The 27,638-nt window shown below is 47.0% G+C and overlaps 2 protein-coding genes across 4 annotated transcripts in view; one reads left to right on the top strand and one right to left on the bottom strand.

Annotated features, from left to right (window-relative positions):
• Positions 1-27,638, bottom strand: part of LOC147443162 (folylpolyglutamate synthase-like) — a 109,491-nt gene that overhangs the window by 31,183 nt on the left and 50,670 nt on the right. For all 3 annotated transcript variants that reach the window (XM_086529071.1, XM_086529072.1, XM_086529073.1), the window contains exons 7-10: positions 24,193-24,253; positions 24,029-24,075; positions 23,832-23,909; positions 23,229-23,393 (exon numbers count right to left, since the gene is read on the bottom strand). In XM_086529071.1, the coding sequence (XP_086385197.1) occupies positions 23,229-23,393; positions 23,832-23,909; positions 24,029-24,075; positions 24,193-24,253 (351 nt within the window). The remainder of the gene's footprint in view (positions 1-23,228; positions 23,394-23,831; positions 23,910-24,028; positions 24,076-24,192; positions 24,254-27,638) is intronic.
• Positions 19,363-21,009, top strand: LOC147443163 (uncharacterized). Its single transcript, XM_086529074.1, has one exon. The coding sequence runs from the start codon at positions 19,376-19,378 to the stop codon at positions 20,951-20,953; it is 1,578 nt and encodes a 525-aa protein (XP_086385200.1). The 5' UTR covers positions 19,363-19,375; the 3' UTR covers positions 20,954-21,009.

Here is a 27,638-nt window from a genome sequence, read left to right as displayed (position 1 = left end):
GATTCTAGTAGTAGTAGTATTTTGTTCTAGTCTTTTTCTACCCAGACATGGTATCAGATTCACAATTTTATAACAGTTTGGTCTCATAGGTCATTTTGGCCTTTTGAAGACGTTAATATAACATGTCATTTCATTTCATCATCATCTCTCTCTCTCTCTCTCTCTCTCTCTCTCTCTCTCTCTCTCTCTCTCTCTCTCTCTCTCTCTCTCTCTCTCTCTCTCTCTCTCTCTCTCTCTCTCTCTCTCTCCATCCACATGACGGTGCGAGACCTATGGGACCACACTCAAAGTTGCCACCTAGAATTGTAATGGATCTATGCGCCTTGATGTGGGTGCTTTTGAGGATAGTTTCACGGGAAGAGACATCGTCTTCTACTCTGAGACACATCAGGCCCTTGGGCAGTCTATGCCTCACATTAGTGGATATAGATGGGAGACAGCCTGTAGACAGGAGACACGATCAGAGCACAGAGGGAGGGGCTCAGGAGGAGTGGCAGTGTTATTCAAGGAGGAGTTGCAGCCATTGATACAGATAGCCCGCAGGGATGAGCAAGCTAGGTACATGTGGGTGAGATTGAGAGCAGAGACAGGCAGATTTGCTACTTTCCCCCTAGTACGTCAGTTTATGCACCACCCAGAGGACAGTCCCCCTTTTCTATTTTGGATGATGACATATGGGAGTTCTCTAGAGATGGTGACATCATCATACTAGGGGATTTCAATGCTAGGACTGCCTATCATCAGACAGTATTTTATGATACTTCAGAGAAGATGCTGAGAGAACAGGATGTTGCAGAGACGGGCCTATCCAGACTATCACAAGATGGAGAACACATTGAGTATGGACGACACTTGATAGACATGGGGACTGCACATGGATTGGCCATCTACAGAGATTCCCGCTGCGGGGGGTTTTACATGCTTTCCACACAGACATGGAGCCAGCACAGTGGATTATGTCATGGCATAGCCGAGCCTCATCTCTAGTATCCAGGATCTCATGGTTGGACCTAGATCTGTTGGTGTGGCAATGGATCATGATGTTGTGTCGCTGACCATCTCTTTTCAGTTTAGTGTAGCACACAGGCTACGGGTAGCAGCCCCTACTCGCTACACCTTCACGCAGGAGACGGACTCTGTATACATAGATGGGAGCCTATGAGGCTCAAAGAGAACTACGCACTCAAGAATTGATTCGACAAGTACTTGCCTCGAAGTCCGAACCAGCCAAAGATCGTGGGAGTTCCTCAAGTGGCGCAAGCCACGATGCAGATTCCAACCATCCAGTCACAGAGAAGTTGACTTTCACTAAGTATGATGGTAAGATGGATGCTACGGTTATTCATTCTTGGTTGCATCAATTTAATGCTTATTTTGCGACAACTAAGAAGACAGGAAATAGTAAAGTTTTGACGGCAACCATGTACCTTGCCGGCGATGCCATCAATTGGTACCACGCATGGCAAGAGGCACAGTTAGCCGTGCACCTAGAGTAAGCCGACAAATTCACGCCCCTGTCCTTCAGTTGGGCTGATTTCCAAGACAAGCTCAAGGCACGGTTTATGCCTACTCAATACCTAGCACGATTGAAGGAAGATTGGCGCAATCTCAAGAAACATGGTATGCCAGTCATGTCTTTTTCTAACCGTGTCTTGCAGCTCGGCACCTGCTCCGTGTGCATTCAAAATGTATTGTATATCTAAATTCGCATCCCAAAGCTTTGAAATGGCTGGATTGAAATTATTTGTGTAAATATCTTTGATATTTCTTTTCAACAAAAGTGTTGGGCAGGCGATTGTGGATGCTATAGCTTGGATGTAATCCTCAAATCGAAGGTCCATAGATAGAAGACACTGTTTGAATGTAATATTTGCTTTATAATCCAATAGTAATGATTATCTTTGATTTGTTTGTGTTTCTCTTTTTGTATTGGATATTGTGCAAATCGGATGATGAGCGCAAGGAGGCTTTCCTCTTTGGGTTAGACTTTGACCCTCTGGATCTCAACAAGGCGGTAGCGATTGCTCTCTCCCAAGAGATGAAGCACAACAAGGGAAAGCCTAAGGAGAACAAGACTTCTCAAGGGACCTCTCAGAATTCTCAGACCACGCAGAATGGTAAGAACGGTAAGAATGGTAATTCTTCTAGCCCTTTTTCCTATAATTCCTCGGAAAAGAACTCTAACAATGAATCTAAGGGTAAAGCTAAAGCACCTGCAAAACCTAAGCTAACCCCAAATGAAAAAGCTTCGCAAGGAATTGTAGGAGGATACATCACGGCTGAAGAACAAGTGATTTATGCTAAAGAAGGTAGGTAGATGTTTTCAATGTCACGTCAAGGGTCACATTAAGAAGGCTTCTCCTAAGACAGTCCCACCTAAAGAACAAAAGGCACCCACAGCAACCACAAGCACTCTCACATACCACCCTGAATCTTCTCATGCCTCTGACACACACATTGATGAGTCTCTCATGAAGTGTTATGATCATGTAAAGGGTCAACATTTTATCATATTGTTTGATCTAGGCAGTATGAATGATGTGATTAGTCCCTCTCTTGTTGCGAGAGCCCGCCTAGAGGTTAGTCAGAAATCTCCTCTTGAGGTTTCTGGCTTCGCTCCTAGTATGGACTCTCTCATCACGAAGGAGTGCCTTGATGTGATGTTTACCATTCAACAAGCTTCTTTTAGTAGGAAATTTCTTGTGTCTCCTCTCTCAGGATGTGATATGATTTTGGGCATAAGATGGTTTCGTGAACTCAACCCTCTCATTGATTGGGAGGCTAACACTCTCACTTTACATGCCAAAACTGATTCCCCCATCATCATTCGTCATCATTCGTGCTGAGGAGGGCTTGCATTCTTTGCCTCTCATCTCTCATGTGCAGGCAAAGCGTGAATTACGAGGAGGAGCACAAGCAGCATTCATCTATGCTGCTCCGGTTTCCCAGAGCATTCAGGCTCCAGCTAAGTATTCAGAGTTGTTTACGAAGTTTAAACATCTCTTTTTGCAGGATGATCTTCCACCTTGTCACCCACCCGAGCGGCCGGAGGACCATTGCATCGAGCTTATGGAGGGGGCACAGCTTGTCAGTAAGGCTCCCTATCGTTTGAACAAGGGCAACTCAAGGAGTTGGTGGCTAGAGGATTCATACGTCCTAGTGTAAGTCCTTTTGCTTCCCCTATTTTGTTTGTTCGCAAGAAGGACGGTTCGTCTCGTTTGTGTGTTGATTACAGGGCATTAAACAAGATGACCGTGAAGAACAAGTTTCCGATGCCTCGCATTGAGTATATCCTGGATAGGCTCAATGGGGCAAAGGTTTTCAGCAAGGTCGATCTCAAAAGTGGATACCATCAGGTACGGCTATTCAAAGGCGACATTTTCAAGACCGCTTTTTGCACCGAGCGAGGGCAATGGGAGTATATTGTTATGCCTTTTGGATTGACAGGTGCCGTGGGTACATTTAATCGTCTCATGGTAAGTCGTTTCGACGATATGGTCGGTGTATGTGTGTTCATCTTTTTGGATGATATTCTCATTTTTTCTGCATCGTGGGAACAACATGAAAGAGATGCCGAAAGGGTACTAACTCGTTTGGGTAAGTGTCAGTTGTACATTGCAGCTAAGAAGTCTGAATTTTTTCTTACTGAAGTCAATTATCTGAGTTATATCATTTCTGCAGAAGGCGTCAAGCTAGATCCCGCGAAGGTGGAACAGGTTCGTAATTGGGATTTGCCCAAAACTGCATATGATGTGCGTTCTTTTTTTGGGTTATGTCAAGCATATAGTTCGCACATAGAGAATTTTGCACGCATTAATGCACCTATGACTGATGTTTTAAAAGGGGTAAAGACTCGCCGTCAGCGCGTAGACTTGCCTGAGGCAGCCATTGAGGCTTTCGCCGCTTTCCTTAGCCAGAAGCTCAATAGTGCGAAAAAGAATTATTCAGTTTATGATAAAGAACTTTTGTCTGTCATTCACTCTCTTAAGAATTGGAAGCATTTTCTTTATGGTAGAGAGTTTACAGTGCACACAGATCATCAATCCCTCAAGTGGCTCCAGTCTATGCCTAGTGCACATTGGAGTTGATCGCCAAGCACGGTGGTCACAATTTTTTGAGCAATTTGGAGGTTTGATTGAGTATGTGCCTGGAAAAGCTAACCCTGCTGCAGATGCATTGAGTCGCAAAGAACAGGTTTTGGCTCTTGAGTCTTTTGACAGCATGAAGAATCAGTATGCCGATTCCGAGTTTGGTAAGCATTCGTTGCAGGCTCTTGCTTCCCAAGGGCCAAGCAACTATCTCATTCGTGATGGATTGTTGTTTTTTCGTCAACGTTTATGTGTGTTGCCCTCTCTCAGGCCAACCATATTGCATGATGCACATATTCTCTCACGGGTGGGCACAGGGGAATGCGCACCACTTTGGAAAAAATTGAAAGAGCCGCAAATTTCAGCCCATAGCGTTTTTGGACAGCAGATAAAAGATTGCAGATTTCAGCCCTTAGGTTGGTGTCGTCATCGCCGACATAGCCTAGACTTGCATCAGTCTCATGCATACCGTTTGTACCAATTTGTGCAATCATAAGTAGACCACTCTCGCCGACAAGAGTGGGGCCTTCGGAGGAGGGTTTTACAACGTCTCTGGTGTCGTATCTCTCTTCTCTCTCTATCTCTCAGTCTCATACACTTACACGCACAGTGTCCATTCACTTTGCTTGTGATCATAGCATTCTCTCAATAAGAACGGAAGTCTCTCCCTTCCATAAGAACAAAAAGAACCTTGAGCACAGTTCGGAGCACTCATCTTGAGCAAAGCGCAAACAATCATTCCGCTGCAGCTTACATTGGTATCAGAGCTTTGGCAGTGTTCTGTATCACTCAAGGAAAGAACCACAAGAATCACAAGAATTTTTTTTGCTTGTTGTGGTCGCACGAACCCAAGTTCGCTTCAGCGTGTCGATTCCTAATCGTGTTTTTGAAGAGTGACACGAATTTTCAGGAAAGAAGGGCTTGTCCAGCCTCCCCTTGTGTCTCTTTTCACTCACTGAGAGCGGACAGTGCACTTAGCGGCCGGCCAATCGTTGTGAGGTGGGAAAAAGCAACCTTGGTGTGAGCGCAAGGCTGCCAAGGGGTGCAGAGAAGATCCTTCTCAAACACGGTTTGCAAGCGAAAGAAAACACTCAAGAACCTCAAGACCCTCAAGAACTCAAGACCCCCAAGAACCCAAGTTCCTCGTGAACATAAGAACCCAAGACCACAAGAACCCACGACTTCAGTGGATGGTCATCACTCAAAGTGGAATGGATACTTCGCTTGGAGATGATGAGCATGAGAGAGGTGAAGAAGATTTTTTCCCACCAGGAGGTTTTTCCAACCCTCCCCCTTCCCCATCTACGTCAAGAATTGCACTAACTCCTATGGAGGCTTTTGACTAGACGTTTCTGGAAAGAAAGTTAGAACGTGAAGCAAGACATGCAGAAAGAAGAGCAGAAAGAGAAGCAGCAAGAAAGGAAGCCAAAGCAAGACAAGAACAGAGCGACCGACACAACAAAGAGTTCTGGCGACTCTTTTCTCAAGTTCAGGCACAAATGCAAGAGATTTGGGAAACGGAGACTCTCTCAGTCTCTTCTTCTCCCAAGCATGATACACAGGATTTGCATGATGATAAGCATGATGATTTGAATGATATTGATAAGCAGGATGATTTGGATGCCACTGACAAGCATGATGATTTGCATGATCAAGATGTGATTTCTGACAAGCATGATGATTTGCATGATCAAGATGTGATTTCTCACAAGTATGATGAGTTGCATAAAAAGGATGTGATTGTTCACAAGAAGGATGATGTGTTAGTTGATGCTTTTTCTAACGAAGCTAACCTCGTTGCAGATTCGATCAATTACGAAGGATCGATCTTGGCTCTCGAGCCTAGGTCCAAAGAACCCCCGCAGGAAGAACCGATATTGGCTCTCAAGCCTAGGTCGAAAGAGCTCTCACAGGAAGTATTATGTGTTCGCATGATTGATACGCACGCATTGTTCGAGTGTTTCATTCGTGATCGTTTCCTGTATTTTAGTCAGCGTCTTTATTTGATCCCTTTTCCTAGGCATGACATATTGTAGGTTGATCACAATTCACTCATGGATGAGCACGAATGTATGCGGATTGTTCATGAAAAGCTAAAGAGTATACATTCAAGGACGTCACATTCCATGTCTCTTCCTTGGCATGACACAGTTGTAGAAAGAGGACATGAAAGTATGAGCACCAAGATTGGGCATTTCCGTTGTGAATTGCCAGAGTTGATTGATTTAGAAAAGCACAACAAGATTCGATCTCATTGTTTGCGTGTGTGTGGTGAACGCGTTAGCACTCCATCTCTTTGTTCATCTACATTGCATGCACAATCTTTGAGGAAGACAAGATTTTTTCCACTCACTGTACATGGAATAGGTACGTTCATGGTTTTGTGTTGGAAATGGGTTTAGGAATTTTCAGCTATGGAGACTCTTGAAGAAGACAAAAGCATGACTCTCAACGAAGTTGAAGCATCGAAGGAGCCACAGGAGACTTTGTGTCGCTTTCGGCGCGGCCCAAAGAGCAAGCGTTGCAGACCTTTATGAAGTTCAAGTACCACACGACCCACACATCAGAGTGGGCCGGCAAAGAGTCCCTTCCAAGATTCCGGATGCTATTGGCGATCTCCCTCGACGCCATACAATTCGGTACCAGTACCTCACTTTGAAAAGGAGGGGATGTCACGTGACACATCCAACCCTATGTGTCAGTGAACAAGCTACAACACGACAAGGGTTTAGTCAGTCCAGTCAGTCTAGATTTAGTAGTGATTTGGCACTTTTGTGAGTCTGTTCGCAGACCATGCATGCCCAAACACTTAGTGTAGATGCATATCCTCTGGTTGCACACAGCATGATCATAAGCATTCCCATCAGAATCCATCAGAATCCTTCAAGGGAATTTTCCAGTGCATTTAGCCTATTTCCCCTATTTTTGACATTTTTCACTTATTATTTTTAAGTGACTTTTGTTGGAAAGTAGGTTGGGCAAATTGAGCAAGTTTGTATATAAGAAAACCTAGACTAGCACTAATTGGCAGAAGAGGCAACACGAGCCAAGCTCAGCAGGCAACTTCTCAAGCAAGACCTTGGTGGACTTCCCTCCAATAAGACTCAGCATTAGCCTTTTCTGCATCAACATCAGCCATTGGCGTTTCCATCTCCAAGCTTCACCACGGGAAACCCAATAGCCCTAGCGTTTTTCCTTCAAGCAAGGATAGCCAGCAGAACCAAGCCCTGGCGTTTTACAGACTATAGCCTCTAGCGTTTTTGGTCCCCACCTCAGCCGCTACAGATCTCAGCCTTTACAGCCTTCGGCCTTGCCGATTTTTAGCAGTAGAAAGACCATCAAGTTCAGCCCCTAAAAGAGTAGAAGATTCAGCCCGGAAAGACCATTAGTTTCAGCCCTTAAGAACCTCAGTTTTCAGCCCCCAAAATCAGCGTTTTTGGACTACCCGCAGATTTCAGCCCATAGCATTTTTTGGACAGCAGATAAAAGATTGCAGATTTCAACCCTTAGGTCGGTGTCGTCATCCCCGTCGTCATCGCTGACATAGCCTAGACTTGCATCAATCTCATGCATACGGTTTGTACCAGTTTGTGCAATCATAAGTAGACCACTCTCGCCGACGAGAGTGGGGCCTTCGGAGGAGGGTTTTACAACGTCTCTAGTGTCGTATCTCTCTTCTCTCTCTATCTCTCAGTCTCATACACTTGCACGCACAACGTCCATTCACTTTGTTTGTGATCATAACATTCTCTCATTAAGAATGAAAGGCTCTCCTTTCCATAAGAACAAAAGGAACCTTGAGCACAGTTTGGATCACTCAACTTAAGCAAAGCGCAAACAATCATTCCGCTGCACCTAACATTGGTATCAGAGCTTTCGCAGTGTTCTGTATCACTCAAGGAAAGAACCACAAGAATCACAAGAATTTTTTGCGCACAGCATGATCATAAGCATTCGGATCAGAATCCATTAGAATCAGTTAGGGGATTTTTCCAATGCATTTAGCCTATTTTACCTATTTTTGACATTTTTCACTTATTAATTTCAGTGACTTTTGTTGGAAAGTAGGTAGGGCAAATTGGGTAAGAAAATATAGAAGCAAACCAAAGTTAGCACTAAACGGTAGATGAGCCAGGAGAACAGCAGGCCATTGGCAATAGGTTCTCCCCTCTCTCAACAAGAACCACCAAGCACCCCTTACCTTGGCGATTTCAGCACACCTTTGCCCTAGCGTTTTTTGCATCATCGCCAGCCTTTGCCTTGGTGTTTTTCAGCAGATATCGTACAACATTTCCCCCTTGCATCCAGCGATTTCAACATCGCCAGCAGGCTGCCTTCTCAGCGTTTTTTTTTCAGCCTTGAACCACTGCAGATAAACTTGCGTTTTCATCATTGAACTGCAGCAGATCAGGCAGTGTTTTCAGCCCAAAATGCAGCAGTAAATTCAGCGTTTTTAGCAGGCAATTTCAGCGTTTTTTTGCAGCCGAAAGTCAGCCTCGAATTTCAGCGTTTTACTTGCAGCAGATTTCAGCAGTGAGCGTTTTTGGACAGCAGGTAAAACCATTCAGTTTTCAGCCCTATTGTCAGCCTCGCCGTCCCCGTCATCATCGTCGACAAAGTCTAGACTTGCATTAGCTTCATGCATCATCATTGTACCCGTTTGTGCAATCAATCGTAGACCACTCTCGCCAACGAGAGTGGGGCCTTCGGAGGAGGGTTTTCCAATAGTCTCTGGTGTTGTATTCTCTTCTCTCTCTATCTCTCAGTCTCATACACTTGCACGCACAGTATCTGCTCACTTTGTTCGTGATCATAGCACTCTCCATAAGACGGAAAGCTCTCTCTTTCCCTAAGAACTAAAAGGAACCTTGAGCAAAATATGGAACACTCATCTTGAGAAAGTGCTACACCTTACATGGATATGCCGCTTATGCCAGCTAGAGCCAGAGATTGAGCTACATTACATATGTCATTGCACAGTGTACTATGAGATTCGGGGCTGTTTTCATTGCTTATTCAGAGAGAGTTTCGGTCCTGTCTCTAGGGTCATGAGTTACGAGGATCGGAGATGTCTTGGGATATATCTACTTGAGTTACGCACATATAGAGACACTTTACTGCGGAGAGCTAGAGAGAGACAGTCCTAGAGACGGATTACAGATTTCCTTTTACTAAATATGGGACAGCCAGAGGAGCAGTCATCACTGTAGAGCTCGGCCCACACACATTCGACCACTACCGGCACTCTCATCGACCGAGCACTAGAGCTACGGAAATCTAGACGGCCACGATTGAGGACAGGGGCTACACAGCATCGACGGAGACTACAACAGAGGATTCGAGCCATACTCTCTCGACATTCAGAGTGCAATGAGGATGGATTCTAGTAGTAGTAGTATTTTGTTCTAGTCTTTTTCTACCTAGACAAGGTATTAGATTCACAATTTTGTAACAGTTTGGTCTCATAGGTCATTTTGGCCTTTTGAAGACGTTAATATAACATGTCATTTCATTTCATCTCTCTCTCTCTCTCTCTCTCTCTCTCTCTCTCTCTCTCTCTCTCTCTCTCTCTCTCTCTCTCTCTCTCTCTCCACATGATAGTGCGAGACCTGTAGGACCACACTCAAAGTTGCCACCTGGAATTGTAATGGATCTATGCGCCTTGATGTGGGTGCTTTTGAAAAATAGTTTTACCGGAAGAGACATCGTCTTCTACTTTGAGACACATCAGGCCCCTGGGCAGTCTATGTGTTAGGTGCAGCGGAATGAATGTTTGCGCTCTGCTTTAGATGAGTGCTCCAAACTGTGCTCAAAGTTCCTTTTGTTCTTAGGGAAGGGAGAGCCTTCCGTTCTTAATGAGAGAGTCCTATGATCACAAACAAAGTGAATGGACGCTGTGTGTGCAAGTGTCTGAGGCTGAGAGAGAAGAGAGAGAAGAGAGATACGACACCAGAGACGACGTAAAACCCTCCTCAAAAGGCCCCACTCACGTCGGCAAGAGTGGTTTACTTATGATTGCACAATCTAGTACAAATGGTATGCATGAGACTCATGCAAGTCTAGGCTATGTCGACGATGACGACGGTGATGAGGAAGTCGACCTAAGGCTGAAATCTGCAATCTTTCTACTGCTGTCCAAAAACGTTATGGGCTGAAATCTGCAAATGTTCTATCTGCTGAATTCTGACTCTATGTCGCTGACGATGTCGATGACAACGATGCGAGGACGGATCTGGTCCAAAAATCGTTGACGACCAAAAATCATTGACGACCAGATCAAATCAACAATCGGTGACGATAGTTGCGATGTCGATGACGACGACGCTAGGCTGTTGCTGTGGAAAAAACGCTAGGTCTCTTCGGGGGGTTCTGCTGAGAAGGTGCCTGTTGAGCATGTGCTCCTGCTGCCTTTTCTGCCAAATAGTGCTAGCTTTGGTTTGCTTATATATTTTCTTACCCAAATTGCCCTACCTACTTTTGTTGGAAAGTCACTTAAATTAGTAAGTGAAAAATGCCAAAAATAGGTAAAATAGGCTAAATGCACTGGAAAATTCCCCTGATGGAATCTGTGGATTCTGATGGGAATACTAATGATCATGCTGTGTGCAACCAGAGGATATGCATCTACACTAAGTGACTCGGCATGCACGGTCTATGAATAGACTCACAAAATTGCCAGATCACTTCTAAATCTAGACTGACTGAACTGATTGAACCCTTGTCGTGCTGTAGTTTGTCCACGGACACATAGGGATGGATGTGTCACGTGACATTCCCTCCTTTTCAAAGTGAGGTACTGGTACCGAACTGTATGGCGTCGAGGGAGATCGCCAATAGCATCCGAAATCCTGGAAGGGACTCTTCGTCGGCCCACTCTGATGTGTAGGTCGTGCGGTACTTGAACTTCATAAAGGTCTGCAACGCTTGCTTCTTAGGGCCGCGCCGAAAGTGACACAAAGTCTTATGTGGCTCCTTCGATGCTTCAACTTTGTCTAGAGTCATGCTCCTTTCTTATTCAAGAATCTCCATGGCTGAAAATTCCTGAAACCATTTCCAACACAAAACCATGAACATACCTATTCCATGTAAAGTGAGTGGAAATAATCATGTCTTCCTCAAAGACTGTGCATGCAATGTAGATGAACAAAGAGACGGAGTGACAAACCGTTCATCAAACACATGCAAACAATGAGATTGACTCTTTCTCTTTTGATCTAGAGCAATCAACTGTGGCAATTCACAACGGAAATGCCCATGCTTGGTGCTTATACTTTCATGTGCTCTTTCTACAACTGTGTCGTGCCAAGGAAGAGACATGGACTGTGACTTCCTTGAATGTATACTTTTCAACTTTTCATGAAAAATCCGCATACATTGAGCTCATTCATGAGTGAAACGTGCTCAACGTACAATATGTCATGCCTAGGAAAAGGGATCACATAAAGACGCTGACTAAAATACAGGAAACGATCACGAATGAAACACTCGAACAATGCGTGCGTACTAATCATGCGAACACATAATACTTCCTGTAAGGATTCTTTGAACCTAGGCTCGAGAGCCAAGATCGCTTCTTCTTAAGGGGGTTCTTTGGACCTAGGCTCGAGAGCCAAGATCGATCCTTCGTGATTGATCGAATCTACAACGAGATTACTAGAGAAAGTATCCACTAACATATCATCCTTGTGAACAATCACATCATCTTCATGCAAATCATCATGGTCATCATTATCATTCAAATCATCATGCTTCGCATAATCATGCAAATCCTGTGTGTCATGCTTGGGAGAAGAAGAGACTAAGAGAGTCTCTGTCTCCTGAATCTCTTGCATCTGTGCCGGCACCGGAGAAAAGAGTCACAAGAACTCTTGCATGTGTCGGTCGCGTTGTTCTTGTCTTGCCTTTCTTTCTGCTTCTCTTTCTGCTTTGTCTTCTGCGTGTCTGCGTTTCATTTCTGCCATCCTTGCTGCATTTCTTGCTTTGCGTTCTAAATTCTGTTCCAGAAACATCAGCTCCAACTCCTCCATAGGAGTTAGTGCAATCGTCGTCGTAGATGGGGAAGGGTCGGAAAAACCTCCTTGTGGGAAAATTTCTTCTTCGCCTCTTTGATGCTCATCACCTCCAAGCGAAGTATCCATTCCGCTTCGAGTGATGACCATTCTGAAGTCGTGGGTTCTTGTGAGTTCTTGTGGGTCTTCGGTTCTTAAGTTCATGAGGAACTTGGGTTCTTGGGGGTCTTGGATCTTGGGGTTCTTGAGTTCTTGAGAGTCTTGAGGTTTTCTTTTGCTTGCAAACCGTGTTGGAGAAGGATCTTCTCTTCACCTGAGTTCTACTCCTTTCTGCGGGTGCACCCCTTGGCGGCCTTGCGCTCACACCAAGGTTGCTTTTTTCCACCTCATGTCAATTGGCCAGCCGCTAAGTGCACAGTCCGCTCTGAATGAGTGAAAAGGGACACAAGGGGAGGCTAGACAAGCCCTTCTTTCTTGGGATTCCTGCCACTCTTCAAAAACACGATTAGGAATCGACACGGCCAAGTGAACTTGGGTTCGTGCGACCTCAACAAGCAAAAAAAAATTATGTGGTTCTTGTGGTTCTTTCCTTGAGTGATACACAACACTGCCAAAGCTCTGATACCAATGTTAGGTGCAGCGGAATGAATGTTTGCGCTTTGCTGAAGATGAGTGCTCCGAACTGTGCTCAAGGTTCCTTTTTGTTCTTAGGGAAGGGAGAGCCTTTCGTTCTTAATGAGAGAGTGCTATGATCACAAACAAAGTGAATGGAAACTATGCGTGCAAGTGTCTGAGACTGAGAGATAGAGAGAGAAGAGAGATACGACACCAGAGACGTTGTAAAACCCTCCTTCGAAGGCCCCACTCTCCTCTGCAAGAGTGGTCTACTTATGATTGCACAATTTGGTACAAATGGTATGCATGAGACTGATGCAAGTCTACGCTATGTCGACGATGACGACGGTGATGACGAAGTCGACCTAAGGCTGAATTCTGCAATCTTTCTACTTCTGTCCAAAAACGCTATGGGCTGAAATCTGCGAATGTTCTATCTACTGAATTCTCACTCTATGTCGGTGATGATGTCGATGACAACGATGCGACGACCACGCGCTGAAAACGCAGATGTTTTCCGGGCTGAAACTGCAAACCTTGCGGAAATTGACTGTGCGACGAGGAACTGCTGCGGGAAGGTGAGATCTGCGAGGTTCGGGACTTGATCTGCGGTTACTAACTACTGAAAACTGAAAACGCTGATGTTCCTTGACTTCCCGTCGCGAAGAGTCTGCAAAACGCCAGGGTTGGCTGCAGATGCAAAAACGCTAGGGCTGAAAATCTCGAATTCTGACGCCGGTTGTCTTGCAAATGCAAAACACTAGGCTGCTCTGATATCCTGCTGCTCCCGGAATCTGCAAGTGCAAATCACTGGCTGATCTGGTCCAAAAACGCTAGGCTGTTGCTGTGGAAAAAACGCTAGGTCTCTTGGGGGGGTTCTGTTGGGGTTCTGCTGAGAAGGTGCCTGTTGAGCATGTACTCCTGCTACCTCTTCTGCCAAATAGTGCTAGCTTTGGTTTGCTTATATATTTTCTTACCCAAATTGCCCTACCTACTTTTGTTGGAAAGTCACTTAAATTAATAAGTGAAAAATAAGTAATTAATAGGCGATAGAGGTGCACAGCTGGCAGGGACATGGATTCCACTATTGCTCTATGCTGATGATATTGTGTTGATCTCCGACTCTCCAGAGGGGATGCAATGTCACTTGGATGCTTTGCATAGGTTTGCCCAAGAAAGTGGTTTGTCCGTCAACCTTGGTAAAACCAAGGTCATGGTATTTAATACCACCCCACAGTGGATCAGGAGGTCACTGCCCTCATTCACATACGGCCAGGAGACAGTGGAGTATACAGATGCTTACACTTACCTTGGAGTGGTTTTTAGTGGGCCAGCATTTTCATTGAGGAGGGCAGCAGAGACTAGATTGACCAGAGCCCATGCAGTATTGGGTAGATTGGAGAGGATGTGTTCACAGGTTCAGTTTCAGGAGCCTAGGACGAAGCTCTGGTTCTTTGACACTTTGGTGGCTTCTGGATTGCTGTATGGAGCTGAGATTTGGGGACCTTCATTGGATCATCACGCGAGGACAGGCCGCAGTGATGGATGGGGGGACATGGAGAAGCCTTTGGTCTCTATGATCTCGCGGCTCATTAGAGCCAAGGATTCAGTACCACGTGCTATTGTACGAGCAGAGCTAGCTGCCTCCCTGTTAGTGGTTGAGGCGCTCACTAGATTTGTCTCCTTCATACACCGCATGTGGGAACTTCCCAGAGACAGATATGCCCGCCTTGCACTTGAGTTCTCTCGACAGTTAGCCATGCAAGGAGATACAGCATGCTGGTATGGGGAGATGACATCATTCAGGCGCATGAGCTTACGGAGGATGGTTTTGTGACGAGGCCCAGATACATGGACACCAACTTGTCTCATGGGATACGATGTGCTATTGGCCAGATACGCACATCTTCACACCAGCTGCGGATCGAGACTAAGAGATACAGCGGAGTACCAGCAGAGGCGAGGACATGCCCCCTGTGTGACATCGAGCCTGAGACAGAGTTGCACTACACATGCCACTGCCCCGTCTACTACGAGATACGAGGCCGCTTCCATCGCTTGTTCAGAGAGGGCTTTGGACCATTCTCCAAAGTCATGCGGTCCGAGGATCAGAGATGCCTGGGTTTGTTTTTGCTCGAGCTGCGCAGACACAAAGAGAGCCTGATGAGAGGAGAGGCTAGCCAGTCTCAGAGACAGATCACAGACTTCTTTAGACCTGCCATTGGACACCCGAAGGAGTTACTACCACAGCAGAGCTCGTCGCCTCACACCAGAGGCACACTGATCGACCGAGCGACTGAGCTGGGGAGATCCAGACGCCCACGACTGCGGAGGACTACACAGCATCAACGCAGGCTGCATCAGAGGATTCGGATCACTTTAGCTCGACATGCACGACACCTGGTCAGACTACTAGCCATGGAGGAGATTGATGAGATCCGCCAGCGACCGATGCTGGATCTCTTGTGATCTAGCTATCCCAGCTAGCTTCTTAGCTGCTTAGTTCACACCTAGCAGTTAGGATTCCATAGTATTTTATTTTGTCATTCTGTCATGTTGTCATCTTGTTACTCTGACTTTGTATCAGATACACCACATTGTAACTTTCTGGTCTCATAGGTCACTTTGGCCTTTTGAAGACGTTAATATAACATTTCATTTCATTTCTCTCTCTCTCTCTCTCTCTCTCTCTCTCTCTCTCTCTCTCTCTCTCTCTCCTCTCTCTCTCTCCTCTCTCTCTCTCTCTCTCTCTCTCTCTCTCTCTCTCTCTCTCTCTCTCTCTCTCTCTCTCTCCTCTCTCTCTCTCTCTCTCTCTCTCTCTCTCTCTCTCTCTCTCTCTCTCTCTCTCTCTCTCTCTCTCTCATCGAGACGACCGCGACTGAGGAGGGGGGCCACGCAGCACCAGCGGAGATTGCGGCAGAGGATCCACAGGATTCTAGCACGACACCCAGAATGTCGATCGGGATAGGCTTCATGCTACTGCTATATTGTATCATGGTGACACTTATCCCCACTTTGTACCTTTATGGCATGATACCATTGCTCAGCCTACCAGCCACCCATAGGAGTCGGTAGCACTCCTATCATTTCTTTGTTTGTAGTTTTCTTGTTTGTACCCAGACTTGGTACTAGACTCATCATTGTAATCAGTTGGTCTCATAGGTCATTTTGGCCTCTTGTAGACGTTAATATATCATTTCATTTCTCTCTCTCTCTCTCCTCTCTTCTCTCTCTCTCTCTCTCTCTCTCTCTCTCTCTCTCTCTCTCTCTCTCTCTCTCTCTCTCTCTCTCTCTCTCTCTCTCTCTCTCTCTCTCTCTGCGCGCTGCCAGCTCTCGCCCCTGCGCGCTGCCGGCCCTCGCCTCCCCTCTCTCTCCCTGCGCGCTGCCTCCCCTGCACGCTGCTCCTTGCGCGTGGCTCCCTCCTGCGCGTTGCCTCCCCTGCGCGCTGTCTCACCCCTGTGTGCTGCTCCCTCCTGCGCGCTGCCCCCCCCCCTGCACGCCAAGCCTGCCCGCTGCCCCCTGCATACACAGAAGCCGAGTGATCTCTTCCCCTTCTCCCCTCTTCTTCACAATATGAAGAGAGGGTAGCTACGAAGACAACCATGTCTTCCCCCATCATCAAGACGCCGACACCGACAACGAAGACAACGTCCTTCATGCTCACGAATAAGAGGCTTGCACAATTGGAGAAGGACATGAAGGAATGGCGGATGGAGAGAGAAATATGGAAGGAGGAGAAAGCCAACTTCATCAAGCTATGGAACGAAGAGAAGGAGGACATGAGAACGGAAATCCAAAATCTCAAAGAGGAGAAGGAGAGAAGGGAACGGGAGAACGAGAAGGAGAGGGAGAGATGGAGGAAAGAGCAAGAAGAGATGAAGGCACAAATCGACCTCCTTCATGCTTCCCTCACATCCCTCACCCCCGAGGAAGGAGAGATTAAAGGGGAGGCTAAGGAAGCCCTCAAGGAGGAGATCACCAAAGCCCTCACCGCAAGCATTGAGGACAAATTAGAGGCCACCAAAGACGGATGGGTCGAAGTGGTCAAAAAGAACATCAAGAAGGTAGCAAGAGAGGAAGCCCAAAAAGATGAGGTACTCATCGTACACACAACCATCGAAGAGGAGAAGATGCGACAAGCTCGCCGTCTCAATGTGCGAGTGACCGGCATCAAAGAAGAAGAAGGGTCTACACCCGAAAGCGATGGGAAAGCTTTATGCAAGAAAGTGGGATACAAGGAAGAAGAGATCCCTTTCTCCAAAGTTTGGAGAGCCGGCAAAGATCCAAAGAAAAGAGCTCTCATCCTCCAATTCGCCTCCGAGGAGTCTCGAACTTCCTTCCTCCGAAAGAGGGTCATCTTGAGAGGGATAGACGGCCCCCCGATTTATCTTGATGATGACCTCACAAAGATGCAACAAGATCACCGTCGCGCGTGCATGCCTCGAGTCCACCAAGCCCGCAAAGAAGGGAAGAAGGCAGTATATCGGGATGGTAGGGTTATCATTGATGGCAAGACCATCGCATGGGACTCGCGGCCTGTGGGACACACGAGGAGATTCATGTCACGGTTTGGAATTGCAATGGAGACCTATGGACACACCCAGAGAGACTTGAGGAGGTGATGAGAGGTCGAGACATCATTCTACTTACAGAGACACACGAGAGCCCGGAGAGAGGGTTACCACGGATACATGGATTCCAGTGGGAGTCTCTACATCGAGGATGTATGCGCCAGCACACCACTCGCGGCTCAGGAGGAGTGGCCATACTCTTTAGACAGGGGCTTCACAGCAGACTACACATTGTTGCCCGGGACCCACAGGCCCGCTACATGTGGATTCGCCTCGAGCTCTCACGAGACAGGATCGTCTACATTGCCCTTTGCTACTTTGCTCCCACAGGCTCCAGATTCGCCCCTATTGAGCAGGAGTCACCGTACGCATGCCTCACGGAGGAGATTATGGAGTACTCCACACTGGGTAAAGTCTTCCTTATGGGAGACTTCAATGCTCGTACGCGCAGTGAGCAGTGTGAGGCATATGACCACGAGGACCCAGAGGCACTACACACTCTAGATGAGGAGGCTACTATGAGAGATACAGCAGACAGAGCTCCAGTCACAGCCTACGGACGACATCTACTTCGACTTGGCTCCCAGCACCGTCTCGTTATTTATAACGGGATGGTCCAGTGGCCCACCTCAGGGGGCCTGACTTGTATGCCACATGGAGTTGCAGAGGGAGGGGGGAGTACGGTCGACTATATTCTGGGACCCAGGGAGGCTACACACCTTATCACATCCTTCACCATTCCACCCATACCCATCGGAGCCGACCACACATACCTCTCTTTCTCCATCACCGGAGATACCATCCCACACAGCTCCACAGCACACACTCCACACACCACCATCCATTTCACACATGAGCTAGCCTCTCTTTACTCGGCCGAGGTCGAGCATGGCCCATGCCTCCTCCACCCATCCACACCACTCTCAGTTCTCACATCACATATCTCTTCCGTTCTCCACACTTCAGCTATTAGCTCTTTTCCACACACCACTCACACAGGACGCACTCCCCCCCCCGGGACTATGCCTCAGAACCGCTGGTATGATGATGAGTGCAGAGAGCTATACCGACGCCTCCGTGCACGGCGAGCCTTAGGAGAGATCACAGAGAGAGAGGCCATACGGCATATGAAGACGCTGACACGCCAAAAGCGGCGAGCATTCGAAGAGGCACAGGAGCTTGAGCTATACCGCCTATTCATGAGCATGGATAGCGCGACGGCATGGCGCACCCTGCGCGAGCCACGTCCGACTACAGCTATTGAGGATCCACAGATATGGCATGATTATGCAGAGCGACTTTATGAAGTGCCAGGGCAGCCTCCTATTCCACAACCACACGAGCCTCGCCCCACGTGCTCCTTCTTTACAGCAGAGATGGTAGAGAGGGCCATACGGCGCATGCAGCACAGACGATCAGCTGACCATACTGGATTACAGAGCGAGCACATCATTTATGCGGCCTCCACTATAGCCCCGTTGATTGCACATGTCTTCAACCGGGCTATAGGGGAGGGCTTCCCAGAGGAGTGGACACAGCACACCATAGTGCCTATCCACAAATCTGGCGACACCCTGGACCCAGGGAACTACAGGACTATCATGATTGGCCACACGATGGCCAAGCTATATGGAGCAGTACTTGAGGCAAAGCTCAGCTGCTACGCAGAGATCGAGGGTTTACGAGCTCCAGGCCAGGCAGGTTTCAGACGAGCTTTCTCCCCCACTGATCACATCTTCGTTCTGCGCTGCCTCATTGATGGGGCAAAGGCGCGGAAGAAGAGGCTTTACTGCTGCTTTGTGGATTTCCGCAAGGCCTTTGACACAGTCCCACGCGAGAGACTCTTCCAGCGCCTTCACAGCATTGGGGTACCAACAGAGTGATTTGGGCCATATATGCTCTCTACGAGAGGGTGACGGGTCGAGTTCGTTGCCCAGGCGGTTTTTCAGAGACCATTGCTAGCACCATTGGTGTTAAGCAAGGATGCCCACTCTCCCCGACACTCTTTGGGCTCTACATCGACGAGATCTCCGACTACATACTGCGAGCAGGGTGAGAGGGGAGCGACTTGGCAGGTACTCCGGTCCACATCATGTTATATGCTGATGATATTGTGTTGATTTCAGAGTCACCCGAGGGCTTGAAACGCCATCTTGAGGCCTTGGACGAATTCAGCACACACAGGGGGTTGACTGTGAACCTTGGCAAAACCAAGGTTATGATCTTTCACACATCCAGTGCAGTGAGGAGCGCCGCCACCTTCACAGCAGCAGGAGGACAGGTTGATGTAGTCACCTCCTATGTCTACCTTGGCATCACATTCACCAGCCTACCAGGACCCTTCACTATGAGGCAGGCTGCTGTTGACAGGCTCACCCGAGGATATGCAGCTCTGGCCATGCTAGAGCGGAGGTGCCACCAGGCACACTTTCAGGAGCCCCGCACGAAGGGGTGGCTTTTCGACACCTTAGTCACCCCGGTCTTGATGTACTCGGCGGCAGTATGGGCACCAGGATTCACAGCTGACCAATGGACACAAATTGAGAGACCACAGGTATATATGATCTCACGCTTGCTCCGCAGCAAGAAGACAGTGCCACATGACATTATTAGAGCCGAGCTCGCCACACCACCTATGGTTGTAGAGGCACTATTCCAGACAGTTTGCTTCATCCAGAGGATGAGAGAGCTACCTCCTGACAGAGTTACCCGTAGAGCATTTGAGGCAGCTATACAGCTATCAGAGAGTGGGCATGAGAGAGCATGGTACTCACAGGTCAGAGCATGGTTTGAGGGACACGGTCTTGACATGGAGAGCCTACCACCATTCCAGTACGACCCCCACTCACCATATGTTCACCTCTCTCGCAGTGAGAGGAACTTGGTACTGAGACAGGATCTGTGGCAGCTATACACTAGGAGAGTCTGGGAGGCACCTAGCTTGGGGACGAGGATGTCAGATTACAGAGACCAGTTTCTCACCATATTGTCTGGGGGGTTCATACAGAGACCACGCTACATGGACACATATATGCCACATAGCTCACCGGTGGCGATTGGTCAGCTGAGAGTGGCTTCACACAGGTTAGAGATTGAGGTCGGGAGACATACTGGTGTTCCCAGGGAGGAGCGAATCTGCAGAGCCTGCACAGAGGAGGTGGAGAGTGAGGAGCACTTTGTATGTAGATGCAGAGCATACACTGAGATCAGAGGCAGGTATGAGGCCCTATTTAGAGGACAGCCCACTCTCCGAGAGATCATGGAATCTCGAGATCAGAGACAGCTCGGACGTTTCTTACTAGAGATACAGAGCCACCGGGACACACTACTACAGCCACACACAGCTACACAGACAGAGGGGAGACAGTCGCAGCTCACAGACTTCTTTCAGAGGATTTCCGCCCCCCCTTCACCAGACACTCAGAGGGGAGTGACACTCCCACAGGCGGAGGTGAACCGAGCTAGACGACGACCACGAGTCACAGGCTACAGGGGCGCGAGCTCCCACCACCGACAGATCGAGGAGATCCGAGCCCGGGAGCGCCGTGCCACTGAGGAGCGAGTGGCTCAGATGAGGGCTGACCCGACAGCTTTTATCCGGGTAGCCTTGGCACCAGACCCACCCATGTACCACATCTTACATCCCCCCATTAGTACAGGATGGAGCTAGATAGCTTGATGCACTCTCATGATTGTACTACCTTGAGCATACAGACATGCATATACCCCTAGAGATAGAGCTCCATCCCTCCTTAGATACTCCACTACCTACATTCAGTTCAGTTTTGTATCAATTTTGTTTCATTTGTCTTTCTGATAGACGGATGACATACACACAATGTACATTTGATTTGTCTCATAGGCCGATTTCGGCCTGACATAGACGTTAAAAATATTTCTTTCTTTCTTTCTTTCTTTTCTCTCTCTCTCTCTCTCTCTCTCTCTCTCTCTCTCTCTCTCTCTCTCTCTCTCTCTCTCTCTCTCTCTCTCCTCCCCCCCCCCCCCCGCCCCCTTTGCACATCTCCCATTTAGTAAGGGAACCTACCATCAATACTTCCACTGCACCTAACAGGTCCCTCTATCTCTATGGGAGAAGCGCCAACTTCAAAACGTATGCGAGGATAGGCAACCCTTGCACAATTGGAGCAAGCGTTCTCATTGGTATCGTTTCAGAAATTCCACACTAAGGTATGGATTGTTTGATACATTGGTGGCACCCACATTATTGTATGGGGCACAAATTTGGGAACCTAGTCTAGACCATCGTAGTCGGTCTACTCAGATGTACGATGGATGGAGAGCTATGGGGAGACCACTAGTCCCTATGATCTCCATGATTATACAAAGGAGGAAGTCAGAGCTGAATAGGGGCTACATGTGTTGTGGCTGAGACCCTGACTAGATTAGTAAATTACATGGCTTGTGGGAGCTTCCAAGTCATTGTTATGCTAAACTAGCCATGGGGGTAGATTCTAGATGTAGGTATGCAAAGATGTCAGGCTGGCTTTACTATCACCAATATGCCACCCTTTCAATAGTCCTTGGACGCACCATCCATCGCCTTCATACGTTCAGAGATCAACAAATTTATCCGATAGGATCTCATGCAGATTGAAATAGGAAGGACATCAAACGACTCCTTGGGAGTTGGGGAAGGAAAGGCTTCTTACAAAGAGCAATTGCTTTGCATTACTAAGGATGGACTTCAATTCACAGCCGAGATAAATGGACTCACACCTCTTGCATGGGCTACCATGTGTTATAGGACAGCTTTCACACCTGCCTTCAAGTACAGATGAGACAGATAAATACCTTTCGGCACCTCTAAAGCATTGAATATGTCAGCTATGCGACTTAGAGCCAGAGAGACAACAAATTACACATGTCGGTTCCCATTATGTTACAAGATACGGGGATGATTTCATTGTCTCTTCAGAGACGGTTGCGGTCCTCTGTTGAGAGTGGTGGATTACACTAATCCAAGATGCCCTAGGCTTTTCTTAGAGGTTTGCAGCCACAAACATGCTTTATAACAGAGTCGAGCACGCTCCAGCAGAGGACCCACTCAGATGCAAGTTACAGATTTCTCCCAAAACAGCAGCCCTCAGAAAAACCTAAGGACTACATTTATCATCGCCTCATCCAGGGCATTATAGGCAGGCATAGAGCAGCTCCTACGAGGTTCATTACACAGTTGGAGATCGATGCCACGATGCAGCAGCCCATGAGAGAGATTAGGTGATGATGCTTACACGACAGCCACTCAGAATATCACACTTTTAGAGATGCGCTACCAGCTGACTCTACTGGTTCACTTCTTTGTTACATTTTCAGCATTTGTCACCATAGTCTTTTGTATTTTTGTATCGAACATTTCGATCATGTAATTTTCTGGTCTCATGGGTCTTTAAGCCCTTTTGCAGACGTGAATAAACATTTCATTTTGTTTCATTTTCTCTCTTTTAGATCTGCCTATCTAGTTGAGATATCTATTCCCCCATCTATCAACACATATCCTCAACTTTAATTGGGGATAAAATGAAATCAAATGATATATTAACGTCTTCAAGAGGCCAAAATGACCTATGAGACCGATCCATTACAAACTGGTGAATTTGATAGAAACATCATATAATCCAAGGAACCTAAAAATTGTGATTGTGTGATTGCTAGATCTTGTCTCTTCTCTTTCCACTACGCATGACAACAGTCTATGAGTGACCTTAACAATTACAGATAATACACGTATTTAAATAACCTAAGATCATACTTAGCATGTTGCAACCACCATCAACTCTATTTTAGAACTTGGAGTCCTCAACGACTCTTTAACATTTTTAAACTTGCGCTTAAAACCACCTTCATTGCAAAGCCTCATTGAAGCGATCAAAAACAAAATTCCATGAAAATTTATGCGCACACACATTTACAATCAGAGCACTTACATCATCAAACATAGCCAAGTGCTTCTTCTCGTTTCGTCTATGGGCCCAACAATGACACAAAGCTACAGCAAGAGCCCCATTGGACAACTGATGTTCTCCTTCCATAGATAGTTGTGAACCATTCAGTAGCTGCTCCGTAAGAGGGGAAACAACTTGCAGCCGTATCTGTTTGTCAAATCAAACACAAAATTATAGATTGTCACAATATCCTTACTTCTTCAAATTGAGTTGAAGCTAAATTGGTTCCACAATGCTTCACATCCAAAATGTCTGCTTGATTGAAAAACAGTATTGGCAAGATTGTAGGACAGCAAGTTCGTTCTTACGGAGAAATAATGCAGACAGCCACATCAACACATTATAAGATGATTGCTGACATGATTAATATCACATCCAAATCCAAAACTGCTATCCATCAGTTAGCCAACATATGGAGTAAAAAAATCCTTGTACACATCAAAATACCAAGTTCTCTCGTAATTAGTAAAGTAACGTTGAAAGGCCATGAATACAAAGTCCATTAGCAACTCTATTGAAATATGATGCAAGCCTTACTGTAAGAACACAGTGAAAAGTCGTTTATCAACAAAATATTTTACATACGTCTAATTCGGATGCTTTTTTCTGAAGAACGTCCATAGCCTCTTTCTGTTGTGCAACAGTGAATGCAGGAATCCCTTGCTGAAATGGAAAAGCAGCAAATAATTTCATTTTGAACGGTCCTTAATGCTTTAAAGTTTCAAACCATGAAACTTCAACAACATTATTTGTCATGAATTTTTCTAAAGAGAAAAACTTACTTTAAATATGCCAGCCTTTTCTCCAGCAATCTCAGGTAGTGTGTAGCCTTCACAATGACAATTTTAACAGAGTTCCATAAGAATTCCATCCATTAGAGACGCTCTATCTACTAGATTATTGAAGGTCTTTTACGAGCCATACACTTGAGTGAAAAAAGACTTACCCAGAATTTCCATGTGATCATACCCAAGAGAAGTAATGCCACAAACGGTAGGTGTTCTAACCTGAAAAAGACAATTAAAAAACTGATTGACTAGAACAAAATCACAAATAGGCAGACATTCCTTGGAATGAGCTAATTACTTGACTGGAAACAAAGTCCTGCATTATGGAATGCCTCGCAGAGCTGTCCCCCACGCCGCCCCCCCCCCCCCCCCCCCCCCCCCTCGTGCGCGATCCCTGCACCCCCGCCCCCTGCTCTCCTCCCTGCCCCTGCACCTGCCCCCTGCTCGCACGCTGTCCCTGCACCCCCGCCCCCTGCTCCCGTCCTCTGCTCACCCGCTGCCCCTGCACCCCGCCCCCCGCTTGCGCGCTGCCCCCTGCACCCCCGCCCTCTGCTCGCGCGCTGCCCCCGCACCCGCTTGTCTATCGCAATCTCTCTCTCTCTCTCTCTCTCTCTCTCTCTCTCTCTCTCTCTCTCTCTCTCTCTCTCATAGGTCTCATAGGTCATTTTGGCCTTTTGAAGACGTTAATATAACATTTCATTTCATTTCATTTCTCTCTCTCTCTCTCTGTAACTCTTTGGTCTCACAAGGTCATTTTGGCCTTTTGAAGACGTTAATGTAACATTTCATTTCATCTCTCTCTCTCTCTCTCTCTCTCTCTCTCTCTCTCTCTCTCTCTCTCTCTCTCTCTCTCTCTCACATCACGCCATCTCTCTCTCTCTCTCATCACGCCATCTCTCTCTCTCTTTACCATGCTTTCGTTTAGGGTTCGCTGCTGTATTTTAGGGTTCGCGACCTGTTTTTAGGGCTCGCGACCTGTATTTTAGGGTTCGCGATATTTTTTTTATTTTTTTTATTTTTTTTATTTTTTTTTGGACAGATCTGCGTTTTAGGGTTTGCTGCATTTTCTGCACTTTAGAAACATCAATCCTCTCTTCTCTCTCTCTCTCTCTCTCTCTCTCTCTCTCTCTCTCTCATGTCATCCCCAACCTCACCTATGGCAACAAGCAAACTCAAATATATGCTTCACTCCAAACGAATTTCCATCATTGAATTGGAAATGAAAGCATGGAGAAAAGAGATGGAAGATTGGAGGAACGCGAAGACCGTTTTCCTCCGAGAAAATGAAGAAAAGGAGAAGAGGTGGAAGGACGAGAAGGATCATCTTCTCAACAAGATCGCCACGTTGGAGAATAGCATTTTGGACCTCCACAAAGAAGTGTTGGAAACACGGTCAAAAAATGGGCTTGAAGAGGGGGAATTTCAGCCCTCTTTGAGGGAAGAAATTGACAACATCAATGAGGAGAAGAAGTCATGGGCCGCGGTCATATCCGAAACGCAAAAGAAAGTAGAGGAGGCCGAAAAATGGATTGAGGTTGCCAAGAAAGGGAAAGGTAAGGAAGCTCCTTGTACACCCACTCTTATCAACATGACCCTCGAAGAGGAACAAAGGAGGAGGGTGCGGGCTCTACATGTGAGGGTAACCGGCCTCAAGGACATAAACAATGTGGAAAAAGAGGTCACAAGCCTCACATCAATGATGGGGGTGGAGAAGCCTTCACACACAAAGGCATGGAGAGTGGGCAAGAAGAGTGAGGGCCCCGGAGAATCTTCAAAGGAAAGAGCTCTCATACTACGCTTCCCTTCATTGGAAGAGAAGAAGGAATTCTTGAGGAAGAGACCTACTCTCAAGAAGACAGGTATTTTCTTACGCGATGACCTCACTCTCTCACAACTTGCGCATATGAGAGAAGTAATGCCCGAGATTCAAGCGGCAAGGGAGAAGGGGAAGATGGCCTTTTACAGAGATGGTCGGGTGGTGATTGTAGAGCGGCGCTCTACATGACGGTGCGAGACCTATGGGACCACATTGAGGATGGCGACTTGGAATTGTAATGGGTCTATGAGGTTGGATGTTGGTGCCTTTGAGGACAGTTTCAGAGACAAGGACATTGTTTTCTTTTCAGAGACTCACGAGGCCCCTGGCCAACTGTTGCCACATGTGGTGGGATACAAATGGGAGACAGCCCACAGAACAGTCACGAGATCTGAGCATGGGAGTAGAGGTTCAGGAGGAGTAGCGGTGTTGTTTAGGGAGGAGCTACAGCCACTACTACATATTGTACGGAGAGATGATCAGGCTAGATACATGTGGGTGAGGCTGAGAGCTGACACAGGTCGATTTCTATATATTGCTATATGTTACTTCCCCCCCAGTACGTCAGTATATGCTCTATCCAGAGGGCAGTCGCCTTTCTCAATTCTAGATGATGATATATGGGAGTTTTCTAGGGATGGTGATATCATCCTCCTAGGAGACTTCAATGCTCGAACGGGCAACTGTCAGACAGTCTTCTACGACACTTCAGATGAGATGCTTAGAGAGTTGGATGTGGGTGGGCTGGGGTTTGACAGATGCTCACATGACAGAGAGCAGACTGAGTATGGGAGTACCTCACGAAGATGACGACTACACATGGGCTAGCCATACTTAATGGCTTACAACGGTTTCCTGGAGCATCAGGCTTCACATGCTTTCCACACAGACATGGGGCCAGTACAGTGGACTATGTTATGACACAGCCGGGCTTTATTCCTTGTATTCAGGATTTCACAGTGGGAGCCAGACCAGTGGGCGTAGCAGTGGATCATGCTCTCTTGACACTGCCCGTATCTTTTCAGTTTAGTACAGCCCAGAAATCAGGAGGCAGGTCACACACCCGTTATACATTTACACCAGAGACTGACTCAGTTTATACAGAGGCGATCTGGGATCGTCTATGCACAGTTGCTCCAGGCCTCTCAGTAGAGGAGTGCACTACTTTACTGACTGAGACACTACATGATGCAGCATCAGAGGCATACCCACACACTCAACCGGATCGGAGGCGACATTCTGGGAGCATGCCCCAGAATAGTTGGTATGATGAGGAGTGCAGAGAGATGAGAGCCCAGCTTCAGAGGGATCTTCATTTAGGAGTCATCACCTATAGACAGTCGCGGATTGCTTTCCGGCGCCTTGTGCGAAAGAAGAAACAAGCTTACCTGGCCTAGATGGAGCGAGACTTGTATCAGTTGTTCTTGAGTAGAGACTCAGGCAAGGCATGGCGACTCTTCCATGAGCACTCCCCTCCCCCAGTGATTACTTCTCCTGATGTGTGGGGCCAGTATGCGACATCGTTATATACGGTTCCTGGGCAGGATCCCCTTCCAGATCCTACAGAGCCATGTCCACCTACGAGCACCTTCTTTACCACTGAGATGGTAAAGAGAGCCATTGACAGGATGAGGACCAGGAGGGCTTACAATCATGACGGTCTAGTAGCGGAGCACTTTATGCATGCTAGGGATATGCTGATGGAGGTTCTTGCAGTGTTGTTCAATCGTGCCATGTGTGAGGGATTACCTGAGACTTGGAGGTTGTCTACTATTGTGCCTATATTCA

The sequence above is a fragment of the Adiantum capillus-veneris genome, chromosome 14 (assembly GCF_014529385.1).
Source record: "Adiantum capillus-veneris isolate H3 chromosome 14, ASM1452938v2, whole genome shotgun sequence".
In the NCBI taxonomy this organism is placed as follows: Eukaryota; Viridiplantae; Streptophyta; class Polypodiopsida; order Polypodiales; family Pteridaceae; genus Adiantum; species Adiantum capillus-veneris.
This window is presented reverse-complemented; position numbering and strand designations above follow the sequence as displayed.

Bases quoted from the DNA above. Each gene is read 5' to 3' on its own strand.
- LOC147443163 (XM_086529074.1), top strand. From the start codon at position 19,376: ATGTTATATGCTGATGATATTGTGTTGATTTCAGAGTCACCCGAGGGC.